Source organism: Panonychus citri, unplaced genomic scaffold (assembly GCF_014898815.1).
Source record: "Panonychus citri isolate SS breed McGregor unplaced genomic scaffold, ASM1489881v1 Contig00139, whole genome shotgun sequence".
In the NCBI taxonomy this organism is placed as follows: domain Eukaryota; kingdom Metazoa; phylum Arthropoda; class Arachnida; order Trombidiformes; family Tetranychidae; genus Panonychus; species Panonychus citri.
The window spans coordinates 2,580,641-2,592,977 of NW_026515544.1; the positions used below are offsets into that span (position 1 = coordinate 2,580,641).

Consider the following 12,337-nt stretch of genomic DNA (forward strand, 5'->3'; position numbering starts at 1 on the left):
AAATTTATACTTGAACGCCTGTATTGTCTGTTAACAAAAATTGACTGTTGATAAGATCACGATTAATGTTATATATCGTACAGATCAACTGCACATCATTCTCTATTGATAAAAGTTCACTGATTGAGAGAAATTAGCTCGTTAAATTGAAATCAAAAACAGAGTATTTAGTACCGTTTTTTCTCAATAGCTGGCGCTACAAATCATCATTTCTCTTTCAATTGAAAATTAATCATCAACAATTAAATCGATGAAATTTGTTTAAATCAACGGGAAAATGTTAAATAATAGTTACAACTGCAGTTAATATTCTGATTTCTGAAATTTTGATTTTGACCTTGAACGACCTTGACCTTGACCTTTGCTACTTAAAACTAAAAATCGACTTACATGATGAGGATGTGTTAGCTATTAATTTAATCTATTAATGGATTTTCAGGAAGTGTCAAATAAATGACCTTGTTTTTCACCTCAGTTGATAATAATATCCTCATGTAACTTATTACTAACAGGTAAGTCAAGTGTTTACTTCGAAAGGCCAAGATCAGGCAAAAAAGAAAAATAAAGCATACGAAGCAAGCAAAAACAAACAAGGTAGTATAATCTAAAGGATATAATAGAGAGTCACAAATTTCGTTTTCAATACAAGAAAACTAAACTGGTAACTATTAGTATATAATAGGAGAAAAATTAAAACACAAGAATCAAGCAAAAACAAACAAGGTAGTATAATCTAAAGTATAGTACAGAGAGAGAGAGAGAGAGAGAGAGAGAGAGAGAGAGAGAGAGAGAGAGAGAGAGAGAAATTTCAGTTTCAATGAAAACAAACTAAACTGGTAACTATAAGTATATAATAGGAGAAAACATAAAGCACAAGAATCAAGCAAATTCAACTGTTAACTGTAAGTTTATAATAGAGAGTCAGTAATTTCAATGAAAACAAACTAAATTGGTAACTATTAGTATATAATAGGAGAAAAATTAAAACACAAGAATCAAGCAAAAACAAACAAGGTAGTATAATCTAAAGTATAGTACAGAGAGAGAGAGAGAGAGAGAGAGAGAGAGAGAGAGAGAGAGAGAGAGAAATTTCAGTTTCAATGAAAACAAACTAAACTGGTAACTATTAGTATATAATAGGAGAAAACATAAAGCACAAGAATCAAGCAAATTCAACTGTTAACTGTAAGTATATAATAGAGAGTCAGTAATTTCAATGAAAACAAACTAAACTGGTAACTATTAGTATATAATAGGAGAAAAATTAAAACACAAGAATCAAGAAAATCAAACAAGTTAATAATCTAAAGTATAGTATAAAGAAAGAAAGAGACAGAGAGAAAAAAAGAAAGAAAGATACTATTAATCCACAATAGGGAAAAACAAAACATAAGAATCAACCAAGCAAACCAGCTCCTAACTCAGAGTATATTATAGAGAAAGTATAATACATCGAATTGCTATTATGGAATCTAACTTTGAGACTCACTCGTGGATGACACACGAAACTCGATTTTTGACAGAGCAAAATCAAGGAGAAAAACTTGACGCGTTAGTGCAATTGATTAAGCCTTTGATCGGAGATCGATCAAACCTGCAGGTTGGTGAGCAGTTCGACAGTACTCGTGTGCTCGATGAAGCCTACATTGAATCGATTTACGAAAATTTAACAATTGACTCTGGTCAGTTATTCAAATTTCATCGAAAAAGCTTATTAGGACACTTTCATGATCATAATATCACAATCAATTGTAGTAACGAGAAATTAACAGGAGATTATAAATCTGCTGCTCATCTTTATCATTCAATAAAGGCTCACTTACTAGGAAAAGATAATCTGATCAGTAAAATAAGAAAGTCATCAAGTCCATTTGAAGATTCAAAGGTTAGAAAAACTAAAAGAAATGAAAAAAAGTTTTTAGCATGGAAGGCAAAGTTTAAATTTGATGTTGCATTTAAAGTTAATCAACTAAAATTTATTCAAAATCCACAATTGGCTCGTGAATTACTGAAAACCAGTAAACAGAAACTTATCTCACCTCATTTGTCACCCTGGGGTATTGGCAAAGATTCGGATGGGAGCAATATTAATGGCAAAATGTTGATGATAATACGAGAGGATTTTCGTCGACGAATATAATTATATTCAGTGTTGAACAATAGAAATCAATGATTATTTAATTCAGAAAACTGAAGCTCTTGATTGATGAAATTTTTTTGATTATTCGACAGTATGTTTAAACTAATTTGTTTTAATAACATAAAGAGCTTCATTTCAAATAGAACTAGATCACAAAAATAATATCAACAAAACTTGAAATTCAACAGGTTACATTACAGTAAAATTAATGTCCAAGTTTTTATATCGAAAAACTAATGATTAAAATCATAGGTCCATTGAAGTAATCCAAGTTTCCTAGATGAACTTTGCAAATTTAATTTCCAATCAGACACTGATAGAGGTTTTAATTGTTGATCACTTGTTGCACTAGTTAATCCTTTTGGTGGCATTTTCTTCAATTTAATTGTGGATTCACTTTGTAGGGTTTAGATTATTTTCACACAATATTTTAATCTAGTGGTTTTAATCAGAGATCACTAAAGTAATCAATTTCAACTGTTATCACTTTCTTCACTAGTTAATCAATTTGGTGGAATTTTCTTCAATTTGATTGTTGATTTACTTGTTGGGTTTGGATTATTTTTACAAAATAGTTGAATCTGGTGAACAAGGTAAATGATGATGGAAAAACTGTAACGATCAACTTGGAAAATGATCTAAACTGTTCACCAGATTAAGTTGAATGATTAACTAATTAGAAAGAAAGAAAGAAAGAAAGAGACAGACAGACAGACAGACAAAGAGTAATAGCAAGAGAGAGCACTTGGATGTAACCATCGATAAGATTTTATCTCTCCTTATCCTAGGGAAAAGGATGAGATCTAGGTGGAAGCACCAGATTTTCGTAACTTTCTCTACACAAGGCTCTAAGGATTAAAGTCTATGTCGCTTTTAAAGTTAATCGTTTGAAATTGATCCAGAATCAAGACATAGCTCATGACTAATTAAATCTCGTAAGGATAAACCGTTAACATCACGTGTTACTAGCTAATCCTCTTCAGGTATCAAATTATCTGAACGTTTGTCCCCAAAATGTCTCGATTTTAGTGCCATTTTCGCACACGAGATGGTACTACAAAAGGCACTTTTTGGTACAAAAATTGGAAATGAATCATCAATGTTTTTGATTCATTAGTATAAGTTATTAATCATCTCGTTTTCTTTTGCTGATTGATTTTGAAAAGGTGATCATCCATTAAGGCTGTTGATTCATTTCTTGCGCGTAATTAACACAAACAAAACAGAAACGGTAAGTTTTTCTTAATCAGTAATATAAACATTCAATTAACAATCTTATCTTATCTGTTACAATTGATTGAATCCATAAAGAGCTGATGGAAGAATGGAAAAGATAAGATAGGTTGATACATACGCTTGATAAGTATCCATCTCTGGTCCACCGGCATTTCTGGCCCAATGAGCACCTCCGGCACTTTGGTGGGTTAAAAATACCCAATATTTTAGTGTGAAAAACAGAGGATGAAAAAAGAAAGAGAGAAGGGAAAGAAAAGATTTCTTCCTCTCTTCCTAACCAGTTATAACCATTTCTGGGACAAACTTGTGTATAAAAGGCTGAGAGAAAGTTAATTTTATTCATTTATAAACTGTCAACCCATTCAGACGAATAATTTAATGTATATTGATCAAAAGTTAATGTTTTCTAGTAATATTAATAATAGTTTACAAAAAGTGTTATAAAACAATCAATTTTAATTCACTCATCAATTGGATACAACTAACCTATCGCCTTTATCTTCTATTAGTGATGGACGATATCGGATTTCCAAATGATCAATCGACTCAACTGACACGATTACATGAGTGGCTAAAGCTTCGAATAAGTGAATTACACGACCAAGATGCTAATCAATTGTATGACCCTTCTCGAGTATTCGATCTTGAATATCTGGACGAAATCTACTCAACACTAAGTTTGGGCGTGGAAGAGTTTAATTTGGATGATGACAACCCAATATCTCACTGTTACTCTGAGAACAACCTTCAGTCCCCTCGAAGTTGTAAGATAACTATCGGTGGCGATAGCATCTTCGCTGGAGTATACAGATCTGCTACTAATCTTAATGCAGCAATAAAAGTTTACCTAGCAGGTCAACTCCATCTTATTGATGTTGTAAGAGCTTCAACTAGGCCGGTCAAAGATGCTTTGGTTCCATTCGAAGTAGATTTAGCTCCATGGGACAGGATTAAAGTCGATGTCGCTTTTAAAGTTAATCGTTTGAAGTTGATCCAGAATCAAGACATAGCTCATGACTTATTGCAGACTGGAAATAGAAAACTTGTTTACGAATCACCAACACGATGGGATATTATCAATAGTAAAATATTAATGATTATTAGGGAAAATCTTCGTCGACAAACAGTTTCAAATGTTTTATAATCTGTGAATTGTTTAAAGATGAAATTAACGTGATTTATGACAATTAAATTGGAATAAGATTTTCTATTTAAACTGAGACAAACTCTTTCCGTAATTTACCAATTTCACGAATGATCCAAACTTGATCCTCATGAAACCCGCTATTATCTTTTATAGTTAATATTGTTTCTAGTAATTTGATTGCGTTTGTTTGATTTTTCTATTAAACGATTCAAAGTGATTTTCTAGTCGCAATCAATTTCGGCGATTGATAGTTGCGATTGGAATGAACTTCATCAAACATAAGTAGAGTAAGCGACATTTTGCTCAACTCTTCATTTGTTTATCCATCATTTAATTATTTCTATTAAATTTTGATTAGATTGGAAAGTGCTCAATGTAATAAAATGTAACCACAGTACCCAAACACTTGAAATTAATCATTAAATTTTCGCTATCAAATCAATTTCTGAAAACACTTTATGGTTAAATCTACTTTGTGTTCATTTAATGATACTCTCTATATGAAGAAATGAGAAAACCACTCAGAACTATTTGTGTTTGGGATCTTTTCGATGTTTGTGAACCATCCGATAAACCAAGCGAATTGGAGCTACCATACGGTCAAAAACTAACCAACTAATCAAACTCCGATTGCAGGATCATTGATAATTAAATGTATCAATCATTGAGACTCGATTTAAATTACTAATAAAAGAAAAAAATATTTAGCAAAAAAATTTGTCATATATTTGTACTTGGTAGGTGTTGGAGGTTTTACCGTTACAAGAGTTTCTAAATTCAGCTGACGAACATCGGACTCATTCGAGCTGAAAGTAACTTGTGGAGATAAAGTTTCCGATTCAATTAAAATTTACTATCAAAGGCCAACACTTTTAGAGACATTTAATCTGGACGATTAATTAGTCAACCGTCGTAAATCTCTAAATTAAGCAAAAAAATTTCTGAAATTAATTGTCAAACTTATCATTTACTGATACTTTCGTGAAGAGTATTTTCTGAAGCTATGGTGATCCAACTAACCTTCGGGGAAAAAGTTTGCAAACTTTTGCTAAATTCTTAATTTAATAAAATTTCCATTAAATATTCACAATGAAACTGTTTCTACGAATGTTTGATCAAAAAGTTTCAAACTTTTCCCCACAGGTTAAGGTATTACAACAGTTTCGCAGTTTTATTCGTTTAAGATTAATCTCCGAATGTTCGAGTTCAAATCGAACTTCTTTGAAAATCGATTTTAGTTGAGATCGATGTTGGTGACAACGAAATTTTGTAACGGTTAATGATAAATGAAAGGGTAACCATTTTTTCAAGAAAGAAAAACTTTACTTAGATTAAGTTATGATTTTATCAATGAATAAAAATTACAGTAAAATATGAAATTATTGTTGAATAGATTGAAAAATAAAAAAGACAGAAAAATCGTTGACTAATTAATCGTCCAGATTAAATGTCTCTAAAAGTGTTGGCCTTTGATAGTAAATTTTAATTGAATCGGAAACTTTATCTCCACAAGTTACTTTCAGTTCGACTTCAAGAGAATCAGATTTAAGATAATTTGCTAGATTGATTAATGATGGTGATCGAAAGACAAGATGAGCTGAATTTAGAAATTCTTGTAATGGTAAAACCTCCAATTTGGTCCCATTAGTTTCCAAATTAATTATCGCATCTCGAGTAAAATTACGACCCAAAATGATAATCTCTTTACTCCATTCAATGGCGTTTTACGGGTTGATGTCATGTGATTTCAAGGATCCAACAGTTTGAACGCAAACAATTGGATCAGAGACTAATTTGATTAAGGTTCGGTTTCCGGATAATACAAGCAAACACTAAACGGCAAGAATGTGACTTGGTAAAGATGAGATTACATCTTTCTTGACTTCGAACATCCTTTCCTTTAGAATGCCAATACAATTGATTTCCAATTCCATCCCGTTATCAGGAGACAATTCAAATTCAAGTGCTTTAACACCATTAACTGCTCGACAATTACATGGAGTTGCTGTTCGTGAGGTTACCTTTGATACTTTATAAATAGGATGGTAAGACGATACAAGTGTTTGTCAGCTCGATATTTTCAATTTTCAGCTGATTTTTTTCTCGGCTTAAGGTTCGGTTTGATTGTCTCAGGCCCTCCGGGCCTTTCTTTGGTCATAGTGACCCTTATTAGCAAAGACCTAACCTAACCTAATCTAAACAAACACAATTAACTGAACAATTAAGTTCATTTTAATATGTAGCTTGAACCTTAAGCCGAAAAAAAAGCAGCTTTGAGTGAATATGTTTGGTCGACAAACACTCGTATCGTCTTACCAATTTATTCTGTTCTATTGATCGAAATGCTGTATGATCAACTTATACAATGAAAATTCAATGGGATGAATTGCCATCTCTCAATCAAACTCTCACTAATCTTCATCATAATCACACAAAAAGTTAGAGTTAGATTAAATCAGTAATTCATTGAATGTTTGACTGTGACTCTTTTTGAGTAGCAATGAAACATTCAATGAATACTATTAATATTCACAAATGAAAAGCAATATAGCACTTACAATCTAAATTCACGTGTAAATTGATCATGACCGTTATGTCCCATCGGCATGTTGATTGTAAACAATAAAATGAATTAGTTTACATTGTACTATCATATTAGTGGTGTATTTATTTATTTGTTGGGTCATAATTTCCACTTAAGTTAATTTATTTATTGTAAATTGTTGTAAAAAATTGTATCATCATTAAGTGATTGAAAATTGAATTAATTGAATATTCAACTAATCTCATCATGAAGCCCAACAAGATTTCCACATGGATGGAAATGGAAGTCCAATGCTTGGCAGACCAACCAGAGAAACTTAATGGATTGATTCCATTGATTAAGCCTGTAACTGGACCAAATCTTCCTGAGCTATCAATTGGTGATCAGCTGTATGATATTTCCCGAACATTTTATTTGAAATATCTCGAGTCAATCTACTCTGAACTAACGTTGGATAAGACAGAGCACGTGGTCCATACTTGGGATCCATTAGGCCGTGCTTACAATAACAATATAACGGTAAATGCGGTTGACAGAATCCATTTAACTGGAAATTATTGCTCAGCGGCTCATCTTTATCATACATTTCAAGTGCATCTACTGGGAAGACCTTATATGGCCTATTTGGTGAGGAATTCTCGTGATCCATTTTTGGCTTCATATATTAAAGATGAAATCGGTTCTGGTAAATTCGGGGCTTGGCAAAAGCTTAAATATGACGTAGTATTTAAAATAACTCGACTAAAATTCATTCAAAACCCAGAACTAGCTCGTGAGCTATTGGAAACCGGCAGAGAGAAACTCTTATCCTCCCATGGTCCACCCTGGGGCTATGACGAAGATCAGGATGGAAGCAATATAAGTGGTAAAATTTTAATGATAATACGAGAAGACCTTCGTCGACGAATTTAAATTTACATTAATTGTTGACCATCAGAAACAAATGATAATTTGCTACAGAAAACCAAATAATTCTCAATTTAATTGCTGTCCTTTGACCCAAATGCTTTGTGATCAACTAAAGAGGATAATCAAATCAAGACAAAATTTCATCTTTCTACTGAACAATTCATGTAACCAATAGCCATTACTTTTTTCATCAATTGTAATTGTTGTAGTTATTTGATTGTGTTGTTAATTAATAAATAAAGACTAACACTGAATTAAATTAATATTCAATAAACTATTGATTCAATTTGCTCAAATCTCGTTCTCCACCCCTTTATATGACTGATTGGCACAATAATTAGATGACAATTGAAACGTGGAAAAGTTATCTTGTTCTGTTAATTAATGGTAACTAATGATAACCATTGTGATATTAATAGTTGTATATAAGTCAATGAAAATTCTATTCATTCATCAATCGTCAGCTAAAATTAATGGAATGATTTAGTTAACGAAGTCAACCATTGATTTAGTTTATACTTTTACTTCAATTAAATCTTACAATTAATTTTATCATCAAGTGATTCGAAAATAAAATTTTGTTTTGTGCTTACTTCAATCACGATCAACTAATACACTTTTCGAAAGATGAATCAAGAACTTCAACTTCTAGAAGAATATAATCAACCAAATCAACTTCAGCCTTTGCTTGAATACTTAAGACACACTTATGGTGAACAAATGAACAACCAAGATGATGATCAAGATATCGATATTCCTGAAATAATTGACGAAAATGCCTTGGAATCGCTATGAAAACATTGCTTTCGACGATGAACAGGTGAGCTTGAATACATACCATCACTTGCATCACAGTTACATCGAAAGTGATGTAAATATGATCGTTATGGAATTTGACAATGAGCTATTTTCTGGAGGGTATCGTTCTGCCAACCATCTCTATCATGCAATAAAAGTGCATCATTTAGGACGAAGTGATTTGGTCCATGAAGTGCGCAATTCTGATGAGCCATATAAAATTTCGCATGTGGGGGCTAATAATGAATTATACAACGCATGGTGCCGGATTAGAGTCAATGTCGCGTATAAAGTCAACCGGTTGAAATACATCCAACATCATGGGTTTGCTCTTGAATTAATGAGAACTGGAAAAGCTTTACTTCATCCAGAGTTTACCAATTGGATTAAAAGCAAAAACACCAGTGGTAAAATCTTAATGCTAATAAGAGAAGATTTTCGTCAACGATTATCTAATTAATTATACGAAAACAATGGTCAGGAATTTTTAAACGCGAAAGTTAAAATATTTTATGAATTTTATATAATTGTTTGTGGTGTTGACGACTAATAAATAATCTAAATAATAAGTCATCATGGGTTTCATTTGTTAATTCTCAATACTTGTTGATTAATCTCCAAGTTTCGCTTTGCTGGATCGTTATAAGAAAGTTAATTTGGATTCAATTGCATAGAATTGGAACAATTTATTTCAGCTCCAGTCATAGAGATGATTAAAGTCAAACAAATAATAAGAACAATTTGAATACACTCCTTGATTGAATTAAATTTACAGAAATTTTCAATACAATGTAATTAACACAACTAATAAGTGGATTAAATGGGTCACAATGATTACTTGCTAATTGATGTCCAAGTTTCATCGATGAACTTTGCTAATTTAATATCTCGTATTGATAATCCATTAACATCATGTGAAGACAATAAGATGTTGATCTTATTGTAACAATTAAACCATTCGGGATGATGATCCATTTTCTCAGCTTTAAGAGCAACGATTGACATGAATCCAAAGGCTTCGATAAAATCTTTGAATATTAATTGTTTAATTATCGCATCTCGTCCTGAATCATCTAATTTCCAACCAGATTCCAATAGAGGTTTTAATTGTTGATCACGTTCTTCACTAGTTAATCCTTTTGGTGGCATTTTCTTCAATTTAATTGTTGGTTTACTTGTTGGGTTAATTTCAAACAGAATAATCTAGTGAACAAGGCAAATGGTGGTGGTGAAGACACTGTAACAATCAATATGAAAACTGATTTGATCTGTTGAATGCTTCGAGGAGGATGTAGAGAGAGAGAGAGAGACGATGGATTGATGATGATCTCCTTCAACTTGCTCACTCAATACCCAACGAGCAATATCTATTACTTATTGTCTGAAAGTGACACTTTGAATTGACTCTTTCATTGGTCTTCTTATCATTTTGTTGATCAAGTCTCTTAAATGATGAGATTAATTTAGATTAACAGGAAAGTGTGAGACGATAATTGTAATCGCAGTTAGTGATTATCTTTTCTCAACACTTAATTCTATCCAATTAAGATCAATTGTCACAAGTTATCAATTTCTTTCTTTTTTTAGATAACTTGAAGATAAGAAGTCAATTTTTCATCTCCTAAATCAATACAATTAAATTACGATTCTCCAAAATAAAAATCGAAATTGTATCAACTTAGAAAATGAGCATTGATAACAAATTCTGCAATTAGTATGAGAAAAAATAAAATTTAAGACTTCAATTTAATCACCATCAAAATGGAGAAAAAAGATCTAATTAATTGTAACAATTAAGGAATTGAAATTTTGCAGTCATCTTCGAGCTTTAGTACTATTTTCTCTCAAGAGATGACACTACAAACGACAATTTTTTCCATCACAATTGAGAATGAATCATCAACAATTAAAAGAAATTAAACTAAACAGGGTTTCTATACCTTAGTAATTAGTAAGATTATTTAAAGAGATTTTACTATCCTTTAAAGTGAATTTCAATCTTGTTTAAATTAATAGTCATTGAAAAAATCTTATATGATGGTTCTTATTTCAAATGCTGACGATGAGACAGTAATCAACTGTAATCAACTAGTGGAAAATGATTACAATGAACTTGCTAAATTTCATGAGTCTGATTTCAAGCCGATTGTGGGTTGTAAAAAATTATTTAACATTAGAACCGATAAATTTGATTACGATCTGTTGGAGAAAATTTATTCAAAGTTAACTATCCAAGCGAACTATCATTTAGTTAAATTCAATGATCATTTAGGACCAGGATATTCTAAGAAAGGAATGATTAAAATCTATCATCATAGCAGATTGTGTGAAGAATTTTCATCTTCTTCTCATGTTTATCATGTAATGAATGTGATTCATTTGGGAAGGTTCGATAAAGTTGAAGAAGTTCGAAACTCCGCCAACCCTTACCAAGCAGCTCGATTAAGTCCAATTGGTGGTGAACTTTGGGCTCGATGGAAGAAAATACATTTGGATATTGCATTTAAAACTAATTGGTTAAAATTCGATCAAAATCCCACTTGGCTCGGCTTTTACTGGCCACCGGTCAAAAGGAGCTTAAGTCAACCTCATCTAAGCCCTGGGGCTGCAAAGAAAAGTCCGGAGTGATTCAAGAAAATATTAACGGTAAAATGTTGATGATAATTCGAGAGGATCTTCGTCGTAGACGTTGCAGATTTTAATCACAATTATCCAATTTTAATCATGCGAAAATCATCAAAAGTTAATTTGTTATTCAGTGATTACTATTAATAATAATAAGTGGTAATTGTGGTAATCAGTTTCATCGTAAATGAATTTGTATTGATACAATTGGTATTATTTTGCTAATTAAAATACAAAGACAATCATTTTCTACTTTAGGGATTGTTAGTTAGTAAATTTAATCCTCATTAATGAAGATAATTAATCATTGGATTACTTTTACAATTAAATGTTTTAATTTAATTGCTTTTCTGTACTGTTTTTAATTAAAAGAAGCCAATCAATCTACTCTTTTAATGATTGAAATGTTAATTGTTATGCTTTGATTGTAATCGAGGGCAAAGAAATATAATGGATTCGATTATGTTTGATTATCTGATTTAATCACTAATTCACTGATACAATAAATTGCGTGATTAAAACTGTTTCCATATTATGATTGTGTTAATACATTAATCAAATTAGTTTATCAACATAAAGAGAGAGATGTTGGTAAAGACAAAGAAACAAGAATTACAGTTTAAATCAGTTCTAAATCCCGATGATAATCTAATCCAATATGGCGATAGTTTTGAAGATAAATCATCCTCATCATCTTTATCTTCTCATCTTCGAATCCTTGTTAAAGAATAAAAAATAAAAGGAAACATTGTTTATCCATTTAAGTGGAAAAAGAGATGAAATTATCTTTTCGAAATTGATATTAGATTAACTCGAAAAGGAGAAAAAGAGAAAAAGAGAAACCATAATTTCCTAACATTTAGCCGTGGAAACTTTTTAGTTGATCAATAAATCGCAATCAACTAATCATAACCATCGGTACTAACAAACCAGTCGA

At 31.5% G+C, this 12,337-nt stretch overlaps 1 protein-coding gene across 2 annotated transcripts; it reads left to right on the forward strand.

Moving 5' to 3' along the window:
- Nucleotides 1–3,241: 3,241 nt before the first annotated feature.
- On the forward strand, nucleotides 3,242–4,926 carry LOC128394215 (uncharacterized). Of its 2 annotated transcripts, none has more exons than XM_053354507.1 (2): nucleotides 3,242–3,371; nucleotides 3,886–4,926. In XM_053354507.1, the coding sequence occupies exon 2, from the start codon at nucleotides 3,888–3,890 to the stop codon at nucleotides 4,518–4,520; it is 633 nt and encodes a 210-aa protein (XP_053210482.1). In that variant the 5' UTR covers nucleotides 3,242–3,371; nucleotides 3,886–3,887; the 3' UTR covers nucleotides 4,521–4,926. The 2 variants fall into 2 exon arrangements, with proteins under 2 accessions (XP_053210482.1, XP_053210481.1); XM_053354506.1 differs by lacking the exon at nucleotides 3,242–3,371 and adding an exon at nucleotides 3,452–3,559.
- The last annotated feature ends 7,411 nt before the right edge of the window (nucleotides 4,927–12,337 follow it).

Coding starts and splice junctions, on each gene's coding strand:
- LOC128394215 (XM_053354507.1), top strand. CDS start 3,888: ATGGACGATATCGGATTTCCAAATGATCAATCGACTCAACTGACACGA.